General features: G+C 39.0%; 1 protein-coding gene across 3 annotated transcripts in view; it reads right to left on the bottom strand.

Moving 5' to 3' along the window:
- LMBRD1 (LMBR1 domain containing 1) overlaps positions 1–19,690 on the bottom strand; it is a 107,465-nt gene that overhangs the window by 86,154 nt on the left and 1,621 nt on the right. For 2 of the 3 annotated variants that reach the window (XM_057738488.1, XM_057738489.1), the window contains exons 1-2: positions 13,928–14,092; positions 5,583–5,643 (exon numbers count right to left, since the gene is read on the bottom strand). In XM_057738488.1, the coding sequence (XP_057594471.1) occupies positions 5,583–5,643; positions 13,928–13,941 (75 nt within the window). In that variant the 5' untranslated portion in view covers positions 13,942–14,092. Of the gene's footprint in view, positions 1–5,582; positions 5,644–13,927; positions 14,105–19,690 lie in introns of those variants that run through there. The other variant, XM_057738487.1, reaches the window with a different exon arrangement.

The following is a 19,690-nucleotide window of genomic DNA, read 5'->3' as shown; positions in this document are numbered from 1 at the left end:
GTGTATATGTGTATACGTGTATGCATAGACACACACGCACACACCACAAACATATATGAGCCTCACAGCAGCAGGATCTGAAATAGCCAAAGCTGAACAACCCAACTGAACAGCAGTAGGAGTAGGGATAAACTATGTATGCGGTTACAATGGACTATTACACAAAGTACTGTTGCCTACAACAATATAGGTAAGTCTCAAATGTTATGCTAAGCACTCAAGAGGCCAAACAGAAAACAATACATACTGTATGACTCAATTTATACGTACACAAAAAATGACAACCCGAAAACTCTGCATCAAGAGGAGAAAGGGTCTCTGGAAGAAAGTGACAGGACAACTACAGATGGGCTAGCACAACAGCCTTGAACAATCCCTGCTCTTGGTTTGGGCTCTCCCCATTTCTACAACCCCTTTACTCACTGCAAAATCAAAACAAGGGTTAGGAAAAAAGATTAAATAGAAGGAAAATTCACTTAAAAAGAAATTAAAGTAGATGATGAAAGAATTAAAACTTTCAAGATGGTCTGAGAAAACAGAATAAAGTAAACATTTACAATAGATTACAATAAACAAAAGGAAAGAATTTAAAGATAAAAATAAATTTGAAACGAAAAATAGAACTCAGATAAAAGGTTAAACATACACAGAAGAAATAAAAAATTTCATAAGAGGCTCAAGTATTAGATTAAAACAGAACTGAGAGCCAAATAGACAAGAGAAGCTTTTTAAAAGAAAATATCACAGAAATTTGAAGACACAGATGAAGAAATAAACAAAAACCATTCAAAAGGAAAAAAAAAAAAAGAGTCTTTAATGTTTCTGGGGTGAGCACAACATCCTCAGATGAGGGAGTCTCCTCCTGAGTACAGGGTCCCCATGAGTACATGCTAAGGGGGCAGAAACAAGCAATTCTACCCTCTCAGCCTTTCATGAGCTCCAGGAGACCATACCTTTGCAGGCAGCTTCAGTTAAAGAAGACTGGTAATAGTCTACAGCTGGGGGTATTCAGTGGGTAGAAGCAGCAGACCTCACTTCCCCAAACTTTCCAGAAAAAAAACACCCAAAGCTACATGAAGGTAACAGAAGTGTCTTAAAAATGTGGTTTCGAGACTGTAGGATCAGCAGAGATTTTTGCAGGGTATCCCCAACGTGAAATTATGTTCAGATGCTGTTTCCCTCTCCACTAGCAGTTACTATACTCTTCACCCCTCGGTGCTCCCCAGCAGGGGACACTTTTATTCAAGAAAGTCCCTTTAAGCAGAAATAACTCTGAGATGTCCACTCTTGAGTGCACATCTTTTTAGTGGTCTGTGTTTGGGGAAGTATACACAACAGCGTACTTGTGAAAAGCACTTATGCTATTTCAGTTGTGAGCTACGCCAAGCACTTTTTTTTCAAAGAACATTTTTACTGGAAAGAACAATGGACAGAAAAGCAATAATTATCCAGACTGGAGAACTAGGCACTCAATCAAAAATGAATAAAGTGAGTCTGTCACTTTAAAGAAAATAAGTGACAGTATTTGTTACTAATAATGAAACTTGAGCTCTCAAGAGGAAATCAGAATTTTTGGAAAACTTGAATTCAGCACCTTGGGTCTTACATCCTTCCAATACATAGAGCTTCTCTGATAAGAACAGTGGTGATATTCATGGAATGCCAACGTAAATCAGAATCTCTCCGGATGTAATGGAGCATTCCACACTACTTAAAAGGTCTCCAGGTGATGTCTGAAGCTGCCCCAGGGGTTCATGCTGCTGAGCATCCTCACAGGTAACATACATCCCCGGAACAACTTATTACAAGGCAGCTCACTTAACAGTAGGCAGCTCCAGCTTAGGAAATAATATGCACTCTGGGCTAATCACTCAGTAACAAGGTGATCTTTAACATCTCTAGGTACCAATTTCTTCACCTGTAAAATGTAGAAAATACCTCCACAAAATGACATTCATGAAGCTCAAAGAAAATGTTGAATGCGAAAGCCATGCACAGTGCCTGGCAAGATCAGACAACGAAAATGTGTTGATATATCAGGAGAGATTAGATGAACTACAGAATCTCACAGAAGGGAATCAATTAAAAATAGTGTTTTGGATGCTCTGGAGTCTGTGTAGTCCTCAAAATGCAGAATCAGAGATGTTACAGGTAGTCAGATAATCTCCAGCATTTCTGGGAAACAGCTGGGCTTGAGGATAGTAACTCAGAAGCTATGGTTCCTCACGACAGGTCATCATCGGAGTCAAGTCAAAGGCCGACCCGCCATAGCTAAAATGGATATAGCTAACTTTATGACAACAACCATTAGTATCACTGAATTATATCTTCTTACTTCAATTCCACAGTCATCAAGAAATCTTCTATTCATAATTTGGCTTCTCACACAAGTCTCTTCCCTAGATCAGTGACACAACTAACCTATCCCAAGGTAGTTATATTTCTATGACCCAAGTTATACAGAGGATCAAGCTCTAAGTCCCTAAGTCATCTTATTTATACTGATTAACTTTCCCTCATGCATTTAAAATGACACTAGAAACACACTATCCTTGGGAGGATTAAGAAAAATAATCACAGATCATTTCATTTCCTGTAGGCTGAATTCTCTCCAGGAAACCAACTGGAAAGACTGCTGAATTAACATTCCAGGGTAGAAGTCTCTGTAACCTTGGTAACAATGGATCAGTCCAGTAGCCTCTAGGTTCAATGATAAGATATGGTTCATAAACCCGGACTGCACTAAGATAAAAGCTGGCTTATCTTGCCACATGTTCTACAGCATAAATACACCTTAGTGTTACAAAGGAGACAGGCCCTACCTCCCAAAACTGTTTTTTAAGAAGTGATTTAAATTCTGCCAATAAGTTTGTACTGAAAAGCAATATTCTGCTTAATATACCACCATTTCAAAAGTTTTCACTTAACAGGTCAATTTCAATTTTATGATATATATTTAAAGTATCCATTAGAAATAATAAACTCTATATTAAAATACCATGAAATATTTCTAAAATCTATACCAAAGAAATGAAATTTCATAGGTCCTGTAGATTTTAGATCAGGAGAAGAGACAAAAGTTAGAGCCAAAGCAGCTAAGTCATATTTATTGAAAGAGAAAATTTCAGAAAAATTTAGGTGGCTATTATAAATGCTTCTCTATTCCAACACTAGGGAACGAAGAGAGAGGAAAGGAGGGAGGGAGGAGCCCATCCACCACCACCCCTGGATTAAACTGGCTGATGCTGCAAACTCCCAGAGAGTACAGCCTGCTAGTGCCAATACTTAAAAATTTCCAGAAAACTGAGACTTTCAAAATTAAGAATGCAAGTGGGAAAGTGGTAACAAAAGTTACCAAATAATGGTATTGGAGGAAGAGAGCTGAGATTTAAGGTAACTTGACTGAATCTCCACAAAGAAGGGCTGCAAGTGAACCTAAGTGAAACAAAGTATGTTACGGAAGCTTCAGGATGACTAGAGGAGTTCTATACTACTTATTCATGGTGTGGAAACACTCATCTCAAACGTGGTACCACAATTAAAAGGAAACCATAAACAAGGCAAAAAGACAAGCCACAGAACGGAAGAAAATATTTGCAAATGAAGCAACTGACTAGGGATTAATTTCCAAAATATACAAACAGCTCAGGCAGCTTAATGTCAAAAAAAAGCAAATAGGGGCTTCCTAGGTGGCGCAGTGGTTGAGAATCCGCCTGCCAATGCAGGGGACACGGGTTCCATCCCTGCTCCAGGAAGATCCCACATGCCGCGGAGCAACTAAGCCCGTGCGCCACAACTATTGAGCCCATGTGCTGCAACTACTGAAGCCCACGCGCCTAGAGCCTGTGCTCCGCAACGAGAAGCCACGGCAATGAAGAGCCTGCGCACCACAACGAAGAGGAGCCCCCACTTACCACAACTAAATAGTCAGTGGGAAGTTGTATAACAAAGGGAGTCCAACTCGAGGATGGAAGATGCCTTAGAGGACTGGGGCAGGGAGGGTGGGGAGGACTCGAGGGGGGGGAGTCAAGGAAGGGAGGGAATACGGGGATATGTGTATAAAAACAGATGATTGAACCTGGTGTACCCCCCAAAAAAATAAAAAAAAATTAAAAATTGGAAAAAAAAAAATTAAAAAAAAAAAAAAAGAAAGCCTGTGCACAGCAAAAAAAGACCCAACACAGCCAATAAAATAAATAAATAAATAAATTTATTAAAAAAAAAAAAAAAAAGCAAATAGCCCAATCAAAATAGGTGGAAGACCTATTCAGGCATTTCTCCAAAGAAGACATACAGACAGCCAAGAGACACGTGAAAAGATGTTCAATATCACTAATTATTAAAGAAATGCAAATCAAAACTACAATGAAGTATTCCACATGGGTTAGAATGGGCATCATCAGAAAATCTACAAACAATAAATGCTGGAGAGGATGTGGAGAAAAGGGGGCCCTCTTACACTGTGGATCGGAATGTAGACTGGTATAGCCACTATGGAGAACAGTACGGAGGTTCCCTAAAAAACTAAAAATAGGGACTCCTTAGGTAGTGCAGTGGTTAAGAATCCGCCTGCCAATGCAGGGGACATAGGTTCAATCACTGCTCTGGGAAGATCCCACATACCGCAGAGCAACTAAGCCCGTGGGCCACAACTATTGAGCCCATGTGCTGCAACTACTGAAGCCCACGCGCCTAGAACTCATGCTCCTGCTCTGCAACAAGAGAAGCCCACGCACCACAATGAAGAGTAGCCACCGCTTGCCACAACTAGAGAAAGCCCATGTCCAGCAATGAAGACCCAACACAGCCAACAAATAAATAAATAAATTTATTTTAAAAAGAAAAACAAAAAAACTAAAAATAGCGCTACCATATGATCTAGCAATCCTATTCCTGGTCATACACCTAGAGAAAACCATAATTCTAAAAAGATACTTGCACCCCAATGTTCACTGCAGCACTATTTACAATAACCAGGACATGGAAGCAACTAAATGTCTATCAACAGGAGAATGGATAAAGAAGATGTGGTACATATATACAATGAATATTACTTAGCCATGAGAAGGAACAGAATTTTGACATTTGCAGAGACATGGATGAAACTGGAGACTGTTATAAAGAATGAAGTAAGTCAGAAAGAGAAAAACAAATATCATATATTAAAGCATATATGTGGAATCTAGAAAAATGGTACAGATGAACCTATCTGCAAAGCAGAAATAGAGACACAGACATAGAGAACAAACTTATAGACACCAAGGGGCGAAGAGGGGGTGGAATGAATTGAGAGATGGGATTGACATATATACACTAATATGTATAAAACAGATAACTAATGAGAACCTACTGTACAGCACAGGGAGCTCTACTCAATGCTCTGTGGTGACCTAAATGGGAAGGAAATCCAAAAAAGAGGGGATATATGTATACGTGTAGCTGATTCACTTTGTTATACAGCAGAAACCAACACAACGTTGTAAAGCAACTATACTCTAATTTAAAATAAAAAGTCTATATGTAGCTGTATTCTACATTTTGGTGAGCAGCCCAGACAGGCAATGAAATGGAAATGTACTTACTGTAGTAACCATACAACACAGTGTCCTCGATCTGTCTGCTGACATTAGCATTGGCCCAGTCCTAGGATCAAAAGGAAACAAGAGTAATAATAATGAAACAGCCATATGCTTAACAATTATACTCAAGTTTTAATATGATTCAATATCACTTATAAATGTATAATCGATTCTGACAGGTATGGTCTGTGCCCTCAAGAAGTGACAGACAGCAGAGTAAACAGGCAATTTCAGCAGGTGAATGCTGAGCTGCTGTGACGATGTGGTTCTGGAGAAGCACAGGAACTGGAGGCGGCCATGGGCCAGAGCCACTCAACTGGGGCCTGAATAACACAGAGGGAAGGAGGGAAGAGAGTGAAGGAACATACATGGGGACTTTGAAAAAACTGCAAGAAGCAAAATACAGATTTACTAGAGCTTTTGGAAAGGGCAGAGAAAGTAGGTGGAGTGAGGCAGGGGAAAGCACAGGCTTGAGGGACTAGGAGTCACGCTAAGCATCGTGGCCTCTGTCCTAAGAGCAATGGAAAACAGCGATGCATTTTTATGCAGAGTGACAGTTATGATTTGTATTTTAGAAACAAAATATTCAGCATAATATACATTTTTTTAAATACCTAAAAGAATAGTCAGTCTAAACTTCTTTGCATTCAACCCACATTTTCTTTAAAATAGTCAAATTTAGTACTTTAACTTAGAAAAATTAATTCTAAGTTTGTCAAGTAAACAAAATCTATACATTAATGAATTAGAACTGAGGTAGAACAACAAGTCTTTTTGAATATCCTAATTGTATGCATATGAAAAGTAAAACCTGGAGAGTCTATGTGACTGGTCATTGCTATTAAGCAGCAAAGCTCAAATCAGTATCCAGGTCAATTTTGGTCTATCAACACTTTAAGGGCCCAAATCAGTATCAACATCCCTCTTACAGGGTTTCTTAAGGAAGAGCAGAAGCATTTAACTCTCCTAAAATAATCTAGCTTTTTCTTTTTTTTTCCTTTTCCAACTACAAACACCTCTAGCAATAAATATCTATGAATTTCTAATTGACAAATGCCTAAAAGAACAAAAATGTGGAAAACCCAAATTTAACCCAAATAAATGCAAACCTTGACACACTGCACAGTAAAAATAGTATTTTTCCAATAGCAATTAAGACTATGGAAAACTAAATAGGCTGAATTTAAAAATGTTAACTATATAAAGAAACAAGTACAGAATATAAAAAAGATTCAAATAAATGAAAAGTCACGTTTCCACATGAAAAGACTGTAAATACCAAATCCCTCCAAAATAATCTATAAAAACTATATATTGCCAATCAAAACCCCAGTAGTGGGTAGACTGTTTTGACATGCTGATTCTAAAAGTCATCTGAAAAACATACAGGCAAGAGTTAGGAAATTTTTTGAAAAAGACCAACAATGAGGAATTTACCCAATTACTACACTTTATTAATAAAGCATGAAAATCTATTATTATAGTGACCTTTCACTTACCTAAATGGCAAAATTTACAACATTAAAAATATCCAGTAGTAGTACATCTACAGTAGTAGTACATCTACAATAGTAGTACATCTGTAGTAGTAAGATAATCCATGACATAGACATTCTTTGTTGGAATCTATCCTAAAAAGATTCATACAAATTAGGACAGATACAGTACACAGGGATGTTTTGAGACAAACAGTCCCGTCCAGTGAAGACCTCAAGACCTCCTGTGTGGATGCTAGGCAACACCCCAACCCAGATGGGCCTCCCTCCCCCTCAGAAGGAGGAGGAGCTGTCCTCCATCTCAATCACTCCCAGGACCAAGAGGCCCAAAGACACCAGGTGCTCAGCCACTACACTGTCCCAGTGCCCCACGAACAGCTTATGTCCAAGCTCACACAACTGGGCACCCAAGTCCAAGGCGCTTACCTACCTGTGAGGTAGATAACCACTTTTCTGCCTGCCCTACAGGAAACGAGAACAAAAGGAGGCAGAGGTAGCTCTGCTGAAGCACTTGCACTTCAGGAAAACTCACCACTCCGCAGAATGTCAAGTATATAAGAACATATTTGCTGACCCTTATCCCCATAAATTCCAGCCTGCAACAAGCAATGTTTACAGACTTCTTCCCCCAGGATTCTCTACCCAACAATATTCAGGGTAATGTTGTTTAAAATATTAAAACGCAATAAACAACAACATCAACAAAAATGGAGACAATCTAATTGCTTGGGGAGAAACGGTAAAATGTATTATTGTACATTTATAATGTGGAATACCATATGGACATTAAAAACTATGAAATCTATATAAACTGGCATATATGGATATCCATAAAGTACATTTAAGCAGGGGTAAACAGAACAAGTTGCAACCAACAGTTTTAACACACACAATCTTTGTCTAAAAAATGTAATGAAAGAAACATTGTACATATACTACAGAAAAATGGAAAGAAAGTTAAGCAGTGCTTACCACACAGGACTGGAAAAAGCACTGGGGAGAATTCTAGCCAATGACTGGAAACTTTTTCATCAATGACTCAAGTATCCAAAAGAATATATACACAACCAAAGCTTCAGCTCCCCAAAGCTGTGTTTTTTAGTGATTATTTACACATCAAAACAGAAATTTAAAAAAATTTTTCAAACTTGAAGATTGTTTGAAACAGAGGGTAATTACATCTATCCCTATGCAAGCTCCCTACGAACTTCCAAGACGACCCCACAAGGTATCAATGTACCCTTTGAGAATCACATAAAAGTTAAACTTTAAAATTGAAGAAGACCCCAACCTCATAAAAAGATTAAATGTAGAAAGTCTGAAGGTAATTTATAGCCAAAGGTTCATTGAAGTTTAGTATCTTTTACCCTCTGAGGTTCTTTAGTTTAACCAAATCTTAAGGCAGTTACGGATATTACTGTTACTATTTTAAAGCAAAAATATGTGTAAAATATACAACATCACTCAAGTACTATTTGTGTATTTGGCTTTTATATACAGTTTTGCCTCCAAGGTATCTGATGTACTGTCTAAAACGCTTAGTTTATGAAATTTCCTTCTTCTACATTTTGAGAAATGTTATGCCTTTGATACATTATACAAACTACTGCCTCCCAAAGTAGCGACCAAAAGGAACTTCAGAAGACCCAAAGGAACGTGAGATAGACAAGAACTAATACTAAGCAGAGAATATGAAAGAACATTTTAGAGGAAAGGAAAAGGATATAAAGTCCACAGAACAAAGAGGTAGTGGTTTGTGTATGTAAAACTCCCTCTCCCATTCTTCAAGATGACTTTTTGAAATGTGCAGTCCAACCCCAAACTACACTTGACTCTCCTTAATTTTACCGGATAACCTCACCTTAGACCAGTGGTTCTCACTCAGGGGGACTTTGTCCCCCATGGGACATCTGGCAATGCCTTGGAGACACTGCTGGAGGCAGGAGGTCAGTGTGCTACTGGCATTGAGTGGGTAGAGGCCAGGATCTGCTAAATACCTCCAATGCACAGGACAGTCCTCACCACAAAGAATCACCCAGCACAGAAGCCAATGGTTGAGAAACAATGACTTAGAGGTCTCTAAAATAATCTGAGGACAAAAAAACAGCTACTCAATTCACTCCCAAATCTAGACCCTACCTCCATCTGCACGCAAATGCTAGCCTTTCCTTCAGCCAAGTGCCTGCACTATTTACAGGCAACCGTTTCATTCTGAGGTCCCCAACCCCTCTGCCTTCACAAGGACACTGTACCTGCAATAATACTCTCACTTCTCCCAAACACCCTCCCCCTCTACTGAATCCTAACACACACACACTCTAATAGTTTCCATTAAACAACACACATCCAGCACAAATAAAAACACCCCCTTGACCCCACCTCCTATTCCCCTAGAGGACAAAGCGTCCGGAAAAGCTGGCAGCATCCCCTGTCACTGTTCCCTCACCTTCCGGTCCACACTCAGCCACTCCCACCTGACCACGCCACTGCTCCACGGAAACTACTCTTCACGAAAGCCAAGGTCACTTCCCTACCTCTCTCTCTCTACCTCTCAGCATTGCTCTTCCTGAAACATATGCTTCTGAGAAACCCCCTCTTCGGTCTTCTGTCCCACCTCCCAGGCTGCAGCCCCTCCCCCCAGGTCGGCCTCCACATAATGCAGCTCTCGAATCCATGGTCCGTGCCAAGGCTTCTCTGACCACTCGGTCTCCCCAGCTGCTGGACAGCCCACAGCTCTAAATACCATCCACTTCCAGATACTTCTCTCCAACCCTAAGCTTTTCCTGGAGCTTCAACTTCCTGCTTGACACGGCCACTTGAATATATATGATAGGTACCTTGAAGGTAACTTGGTGCAAAACACAGCTCTTTTATCTACATCCCCTCACTTGCCCATGTGTACACACAAGTCTAATTATTCCCCGAGGCTGCCCTATTTCTCTAAGGTGTACTATGCATTAGTGCTTCCATTTTCTTTTTCCTTCTGCCCCCACAACTAATCCATCAGCAAATCCAAGCAGTTCTATGTCCAAAACACATACCACTTTTAATCACTTTTCTCCACTAGCACCACTCTAATCCATGTCACCTTTATTTTTTACCTTCACTAACTTCCCATTGCACTTGGAAGAAAATCTAAACCCATTAACATGACCTAGAAGTCATAAACAAGCTGTCCCCACCTTCCTCTTGATCTCAGCTCGTACCAAAGCACGACCCCCAATGCCACACCTCAGGCAAACGGGCCAAATGCACATCTGCCTAAGGGCCTCTGTACCTGCTGCTGCTTCTCCCTAAGGCTCCGCTCACTCAGGTCTCACCTCAAGGGCCCTTGGCAGCTTGGTCCACCTCAGCCAGTCCTCCTGTCTCAATACCCACAACCAAGCTGACCCTCACATCACTCACTCTATTCTGTATCCTCACAGAAGTGAGCATTAGGAAGCTAGCCTGTTTTGTTTGTTTACCGCTTGGTCCGGAGAGCAGCGGCCTCACTGGTTATAATCATTAATCTCTAGCACCTACAACCTTCAGGTACACATTACATACTTAGTAAATATTAAATGCATGAATATATTTAAGGTGTAGTGAAGAATACAAAGTTCTAAAATACAATCACTAGCATCTGAGAGTAGAAATGAGGCAGTAGTAGAGTTAAATCCAGACGTCTCTTAACCACCGACCATAAAGAGACTAACCATTGACGGAGGGAAGGAAGAGATGAACATTTTAGCTACCAAAACAAATGTTTTGATGCCATATCTTAACTATTAATTTTATTTCAACTTTACACACTGTATAAAATAAAGAATATCTGTTCACATTAGTGGCCATTTCTGATTTTTTTTGATTGGTACACTTTGTATACATCACCAGCCAAAGTTATTGGCCAACTAGACACGTGTAATAGAACACTTCTAGCTATATGTTAGGTTTTTTTTTTCTTATTTAATCTATAAAGTTAATTATTTCACAAAAAACTAGAAACAAACAAATTATCTGGCTAAAATTATTCAGACTGCCATGCATTTAAAAAAAGGTCAGTGGAAACGGTTCAGACATTATTACAATATATTCTTGGCCAAAAGAAGGCAGAGACAGCTAGGAAGGTAAATAAGACAACACAGAGAAAGTACTGTTGACTGCCTGCCTGGCACCCTCGGTTCCTAAGCCAAATGTTAGCAGTCCTTGACACCTCAGAGTTTCCAAATAATTATACCTTATAAACAGGTCCCTAATCAGTTTCGAGGCTTCAATATTTGAGGTAGAAATGGAGAAAGTTAGACAATACATATACTCATTTAGAAATAAGAAATGCACATTGTAAAACTTAGGATACAATGTAATTCATCACAGAAAACAATGTCAACTTGCACATTTATCCTGACTAATGGAAGAGATTAAAGACACTGTGGAACAGTCCACCCTAAGGCCGCTAAATTTACAACTGCAGCATGAAGTCTGAAAACTAATTCTTAAATACTTACTCTTGTCTTTCACTAAGCACCTCAAGAGACTTCATCAATAACTTTTTGGAGAAAATACAGTTAGTTTACTGGGAAAGAGTTCTTTGAAAGTCTTTTTAGTTCTCCTTTGAGTGTTAGCACAGGCCAGATTCAAATGATAACTCTTATGAATTTCACTATATCCCCAGCCAGCCCTCCCCCACCCCCCCAAAAAAAAGACAGAAAGGGAAACAAAGAATGTTTTAAAATATCAAGAAAGGCATCAAAGTATTGGGGAAAAAACTGGTACATTATCTAAGCTCTGAGTTACCCCAAAACAAACAGAACAAAACAGAGACAACTAAGTAAATGAAAAGTAGAAGGAAAAAAAAAAACATACAATTACTGAATAAATAATCCCTCAATAATGAAAGAAAACATTTTTTAAAAACATTAACATGGAATCTTTCCCTTCTAATTATTGATGCCACATCTAGATTTAACAAGCATAAAATAAGCACATTAACTACAGTTATATATTTTCTTCTTTTTATTTTATTTTATTACATGCCCTAAGTTTTTTGTTTTTGTTTTGTTTTTTTAAGATTTATTTTATTATTTATTTATATATTTTTATTTTTGGCTGCATTGGGTCTTTGTTGCTGCGCACAGGCTTCTCTAGTTGTGGCAAGCAGGGGCTACTCTTCATTGTGGTGAGTGGGTTTCTCATTGCGGTGGCTTCTCTTGTCGCGGAGCACTGGCTCTAGATGCTCGGGCTTCAGTAGTTGCAGTGAATGGGCTCAGCAGTTGTGGCACACGGGCTTAGTTGCTCCGTGGCATGTGGGATCTTCCCCGCCCAGGGATTGAAGCCATGTCCCCTGCACTGGCAGGCGGATTCTTAACCACTGGGCCCCCAGGGAAGCCTCTGCCCTAAATTTTCATGGGCTGTACTTTTGCTTCTTTAGGTGCGAGGATTCCTAACGTTTTGTTTAAACAAGTATAATGCAATCTCACAGGTTAAGAAAACAAAAATAAAACAAAAAACTAGTACATAGAAAGTGACTACTAAATTAGGCATGGTCCCAGAACAACTACATAATCTAAGGGGAAGTTCATAATTTCATGAAAATACTTACCTTAGAAATATCAACATGAAAACATAATCCCACAAAATCTAAACAAATCAAATATTCTAAATTTAAAACTTAAAAAGCTCCTACTTAAGCAATAATTATATAACAGATAACACTACTTCTACTGTATCAGATAGACAGATGCAGATACAGGTACAGATGCAGCTCACAGAGAGCAAAGAACCCTGGAGCCAGACTTCAGAGCTTCAAATTCCAGGGACAGCACTTACAAACCCCAAGACCTGAGATGAGTCATGTCACCTCTCTGAACCCTTCTTTCCAGCCCATAAAAACATGGATAACACCATCTACCTCACAGGGTTGCTGGGACGTTAAGGGCAGTGAAGCTTTGTAAACCATTTAGGAAAGAGTCTGACACAAAGTAAATACTCAAAAGACATTAGTTACTATCTCTCTACAGGGTTGGCACATACTAAGTGCTCAATTAATACTCACTAAATGAATGACTGACCTACAGAAAAGAACTGTAGTTTTCACAGCAATCAGAATCTATCCAAACCTAACTACAAAAACATTTTCAAATTATTTAAGCCCAGCTGGCCCAATTCAGGAACTTCTTTTGGAACCACGCATTACTGAAATAATTGAAATAATATCTCATTCAAATATTTAAGTACCTACTGCATGTCAGACACTGGGCATACAGAAACAAACAAAACACAGTTCCTGCCCTATAGAAGCTTACACTAATAAGAAATGTGAAAGTAATTTGCATAATTGAAAAGGAACTCAGAAATCCTCCAGTCTAACACCACGCATTTTAAAAATGAGGAACGTGAACTCCAGAAAAGTTTAGTCTGGCCAAAAACACAAGATAGGTAGCGAAGAGTCAAAACTAGAACTCAGGTCTGATAACCTGCAGCCTACCTCAAAGTGACTCAGAGCACTCAATATGACACAGCCATGAAGACCCTGCCACTAACAAAAGCCCTTCTAAATTATTTATTTACTGCATTAATGCAAATCGAGTCAAATAGACTTCAAGGGAGCTATGAGAGGCACAAAAATAAAACCTATTATGATTACTTAGTACATTTTCCAATTAACAAAAGGCATTCTTCACACTTGGATGGCTGTAAGTCAGTGAACAGTCTGTTCCATGCAGTTGTCACAGACGCAGCCTCTATGTGCATTTCCATTCCCGCTTGTTCCCAGAGACGACAATAAAATACAACATGCACTGAATGTTTATCATTTAATTACTTAATTGCCAAGAATATGAAAGGAAAAAATTCACACAGTATGATGATAATTACCTTAAATGTACCATTTTGATTTTTCATGTAAGAAACCAAAAATATATCCACTGGTAGAAGTGCCGATGTGATAAGAGCAATGGCCAGAGAAAAAATCGCTGTTATGGTGGAGACAACTTCACTTTCCCGCTGACTCTGATATTTACGAACATATATCCAGCAGAATGCCAAAATAGCCTGAAACAGAAAAGAAAGAAATGTTTTGTTATTACCCTATGTATTCTCTAAAACTGATTTTAGCATGTGTTTGGAAGTTCCCAATGGGAAACTTTATGTCAACTAAAGATTCTTTCGGATGTGGAAGGAACATCCACTATCCCTTATAAACTTATTCAAGATTTATAATTTTCAAAGCCTAGTTCATGAAAGTACAACTTCACTTGGGTGCCAAGACACCAAAAAAAAAAAAAAAACAAAAAAACAAAAAACAAAAAAAACAAGCAAAAGTTACCAATAACAGTGCTCAGGACATATTTCCTCACCAAACACAGGATAACCATTAATGGTTTCACACAACATTGCAGTTATAACTAACTCTGAAAACTTTTCCCTATAGATCTCCCCAACCTAAAGAAGATATAACTAGAACTGGTTCTATCCTATTCTTATTGCTGAAGCATCACAGAATACCACTTGAAATTAACTTCTGTCCCATTACGACAGTGGAAGAATACCATTCAACTAAAGATTAACTGCCAATAATCACCATGCAACTGACACATTATACTATAATTCACATTTTAAAGGGCATTAAGCAAAGAAAAGTGAACACTGAAAATGGATGCACGTGCATCGCAAGGAACTTTCCAGGGAAAAAAGTACAAGCAGAGGTACTGAGCTTATCTCTAATCAATTAAGTAACCTTAATAGTCATCAACATCTTTCTGGAAACTAACACAGGGGTTAGGACTTTACTCTCACAATCCTCTAACTTCAGATTCTAGCATCAGAATCCCCTGGAGGGCTGCTAAAGCACAGAGTTTCAGATCCAACAGGCCTGGAGAGGGTCCATGAAAGTTGCATTTGTCACAAGTTCCCAGGGACTCCACTTCAAGAACCTCTGCTCTATTCAGTCACAGGGGAGCAGACAGATCCTACATCAGTGACTCTCAGCCTTGGCTGTGTGAGAATCACCTGGGTAAAAACTCAAATACCTTATTCCCTCCCCGCAAACCACTTCAGAGTGAGGCTCCTCCAGACATCAGGATTCCAATCTGAGGCGAACTTGAGAATCAGGGTTTTAACTAAGCTCCATAAAAGCTCTGGGACACAAGCTTTGTTTTCTCCTTTCATGCTTTTCAACAGATTTAACTTTTAGTATAAGCAGATAGGGTAGGGGTTCCTTAGAGAGAGAGAACCAGGCACGGCTTTCTTGACATGAGGGAAGCCACTTTTGGCCCATTTTGTGATTTAACTTGGCCACAGTGCAAGTCCTTGAATGGGTCTCAGTAATTAAAGATCTTAAAGGAACAAAAGACTTATCAGGCAAGAGAAGTAACAATAGTAAAGATAATAAATCAGTTGTAAATTCCCAGTTCTGTTTCAATGGTAAAGACTAGCCTAAAGCACTTTCTTGAGCTGTTTTGCATAATTTAACCACCCTCGGGGGCGCTCAACCCCTAGATCAAAAGGGAACCTGAGGGATGATGATGTTGACCTTTTCTGAGGCCCACGATTTCAGTCAACAAAAGCTTGGAGTCTGTGGACCTCTGCCCCAACCCTATTCCTCTGCTCAAGCCCCTTCATGAATATGCGGATTCACTCTTAGCTTAAAACGTCCCCAATCTTGCTGTTGGGAAGACAATGCTTTGCGAAAGATCCCCAGAGTTTGTTCTCCCTTCTCCCGCTCTCTGGCTTGGTTGTGTCTTTTGGCTCAACACCCAACAACAGATGAAGCCAGTTTTTCATTAATGTTATTTCCCTTCTGGGTATCCTAGTTCAGGAGCCAGAAATGAACTAAGAGCACCACATAACTAGCTTCAGTTTCCAAATTCTCCTGCCACAATCAAGACATAAGAACAGTTCCATCACCGCAGAAAAATCCCCTTTGCTCCTCCACAGTTAACCCCTCTCCACTCCCCAGCCCTGTCCCCACAGCTTCTGCTTTTTCTAGAATGTCATTATGTATTCATATAGTATGTCTTTTGAGTCTGGCTTTTACCGAGCATAATGAATTTGAAATCCATCCAAGTTATTGCATGTAATTCCTTTACATTACTAACATTTCAGTTGGTCAGAATAGCAGGAAAAAATAAAGTGAAAAGAAAAATGTGCACTTTGGAACCTGGATGTTGGAAGGAAGGAAGGAAGAAAAGAAAGGAAGAAAGGAAGGAAGGAAGGAAGGAAGGAAGGAAGGAAGGAAGGAAGGAAGGAAGAAAAGAAAGAAAGAAAAAGAAAGAAAGAAAGAAAGAAAGAAAGAAAGAAAGAAAGAAAGAAAGAAAGGGAAAAAGAAAGGAGAAGGGGAGGGGGAGAAGGAGAGGGAAGGAAGCAAGGAAGGAAGGAAAGACATTTACTCAAATTCTGGCTCAACAATTTACTCATTTCTCTGTTTTGGAAAATATTCTTTCATAAAATGTTACTATATTAATATTTAATGGGTTTGTTTCTAAATTAATTGACAAATAATTAAAACATTCCCAAAATTATTTTGGAAGTCACTGGAAGATGAGCCTTTTCCTTCTATCCTTAGCAGTACCTGACACAAAGTGCTCAATAAATGTTTTGTTGGTCTTCAAGAAGATCTGCACTTTTACAAAGTTCAAAGTGATAGGTATTATTGCAGTGGAAGGAGTTTGCCAATTACAGGCAGACAAGCAGGGAAAGGGCAACCCAGGCAAAATGGTTAAGCTGGAGGTTCCCAAACTTTCTGGTCTCGGGATCCTTTTACAGTTTTAAAACAGAACCCCAAACAGCTTTTTGTTTATGGGTTAAATCTATCAACAGTTACTACATTATAAAATAAACCAAATGTCCTCATCTGTAAGACAGGAATCAGAATACTTCTTCCACAGTAGATTATAAGAACTGAATGTAAAGAGTTTAGCACAGTGCCTGGCCATAGTAATTGCTTAACAAACAGCAGTAATTATTATTAAATGTCATATGAGATAACATCTTTTTTTAAAATGTTATTTATTTATTATTTTTTTGGGGGTACACCAAGTTCAATCATCTGTTTTTATACACATATCCCCGTATTCCCTCCCTCTCTTGACTCCCCCCCACCCTCCCTCAAGTCCCCCCTACCCTCCCCGTCCCAGTCCTCTAAGGCATCTTCCATCCTCGAGTTGAACTCCCTTTGTGAGATAACATCTTAAAGGATTTCATAAAAGTAACTAAGATATAATTTTGCTCACAATTATAAGGAAAGGTTTAGAGCAGTCCCCAACCCCTCCCAAGAGATTCTGATTTAACTGGTCTGGGCATTAGGGCTTTTAATATTCCTCAGGTAGCTTTAATGAGCAGTCAAGGTGGAGAAGCACCAGGCAGAGCCAGGAATGGGAACAGATGAACCAATGCGCACACTTACTGCCTGGGATCTTGTCAAACTGCAGATTCTGATTTGGCTGGGCTGGGGTCTTATATTCTATATTTCTAACAAGTTTCCAGATGATCCCCTCACTTTGAATAACAAGAGTAAACTTGCTTTAATCTTGTATAGTAATGGGAAATGCAACTTGAGAGATGGTGTAAATCAAAATACTGAGGAAGCTGCAGGGGTGGGGGTTAGGTAGAAGAGCCCAGATTTGATACAGTAAGTGTAGACAGTTAGATTGTAGGCTTGGAGGAGCCAAGTCTAACCTTTCCTTATATGGCAGAAGAAAATTAAGTCCATCCTGCCTGCCCAAGATTACAAAAGCAGTCAATCCCAGTATTCTGATTCTTTGACGGGTGATTGGCAGCAGTTCTCAAAGTGTTAAGTCCCCAGACCTCTGGAGATCCCACAACCCTTTCTGGGGATTCGCAAATTGAAAACTATCCCCATAAGATGTCATCTGCCTTTTTCACTATGTTGACATTTGCACTCGTGGGCTTAAGACACGGTGAGGAAAACTGCTGCCGAATTAAGTATGAATCAAGACAATGGCACCAAACGTGTCAGTAGTGACTTTATTCTTTACCACCACACACTCACAGAAGGGGAGGAAAAAACAAAAAAGACTAACTTAAAACTATAATTGACAAACCAGTAAACGTTAACTTTATTAAACTTCAACCCTTGACTCTTTTAATACTCCATGGAGGAGTGCATACTTGAAGTATGTATTCAACCTAAGATGGCTGGCTGTCTCCAGGAAAAGCACCTCAGTACTTAGGAGGTGAAAGCCAAACTAGGCACTATTTCCAAGAAACGTTATTTTCACTTGAAAGCACAAGTGACAAATTACGGTTACTCGGACTTGGATATTTGGCAGATTTTGTCTACATGAACAAAGGGAGCCTATCACTTCAAGAAAAACAACTGACAGTATTTGTTACCAGTGATAAAATTCAAGCTTTCAAATGAAAACCAGAATTTTGGAAAACTTGTATTCACAGCTGTGAGCTTGACAATTTCTCAATACTTATTTCTGAGACATTTCTTCTGACAAGATCAGTAGTGATATTGATGAATGTGATATTTTGATCTATATAATGAAATGTATCCAAATTTGGAAGATCTCGGTAATTCAGTGAACCAGTATTTTCTAAATGACCAAACGCATTATGTTATAAAACCACACACTGGGGGGTAGATCCATTCAGAGTGCAATGTGGACTGTAATACAATAGAACAAAAGTTCTGATAGGGTTTCAGATTCCACATTTCATGTTAAGAAGCTTCTACTTACCGAGTTTTGGTGTATATTATGGAACAATGTCCACAATGACCTAACAGATACTCTGCTTCCAACTACATAGCACTAAAACTTCATATACTTCAACCAAAATAATCTCTGAAAAGGCTGAATGCAGAAGCAGACATGAGAATCCAGTTCTCTTCTAACAATCCAGGAATTAAAGAGATTTGCAGAAAATTAAACAATGGCCCTCATTACTAATTTTCTATTCCAACATCTAATTTCAAATCTTTAATTCCGTTCCCGTTTTATTTTGTTCCCGCTGTTGTATCCCCAACTTAAATGTCTTCCCTTCGTTATTCATCCAAAGTTTGCCTCAATTCCACTTTCTCCAAATATTGTTCTCTATTTTCTGAAGTCCTATTTAATTCATAAAATCATACTTTGGTTTTCAGTACTTACAATAACTTGTTTCAAGCATTTTTGTTTTCCCATCTATCTTCAGGCCCTCTTAAAGGCCACATTTTGTTTTGTTTGCATCCTCCTACAATTTACAGCACAACTGCTGTAATGTTTATTCATTGATAACTGCCAAGATATCCCTCCTGGACTTTGATACACGTTACATGCTCCTTTGTTTTCCTCTAAACTATCAGGGAGGAAGAAATTTACCTTTCCTTCTTATTTTATTTTTGTGTTTGTTTTGTTTTTTTACCTTTCCCTCTTAAATTCTTCTGGCTGGTCTAACAATTAAACTGACGAGATAGATCAACAAGTGAAAATCAAACAAATGCTAAATAACATGTACACAGGGGAGATACCCAAGAAAACTCACCAAAATAGCCAAAGCCCTCATCTTAAATACCACCTTCAGCTATAGACAGAGGATGCTGAGGGTGGTGGTTTGGGACTTCAACAGGGAGGAAGGCAATTCGCATGCAGTTAAAAGCAAAAGTTTGGTAAATAAACTTTATTTGGTAAA

Source organism: Hippopotamus amphibius, chromosome 6 (assembly GCF_030028045.1).
Source record: "Hippopotamus amphibius kiboko isolate mHipAmp2 chromosome 6, mHipAmp2.hap2, whole genome shotgun sequence".
NCBI lineage: Eukaryota > Metazoa > Chordata > Mammalia > Artiodactyla > Hippopotamidae > Hippopotamus > Hippopotamus amphibius.
This window is presented reverse-complemented; position numbering and strand designations above follow the sequence as displayed.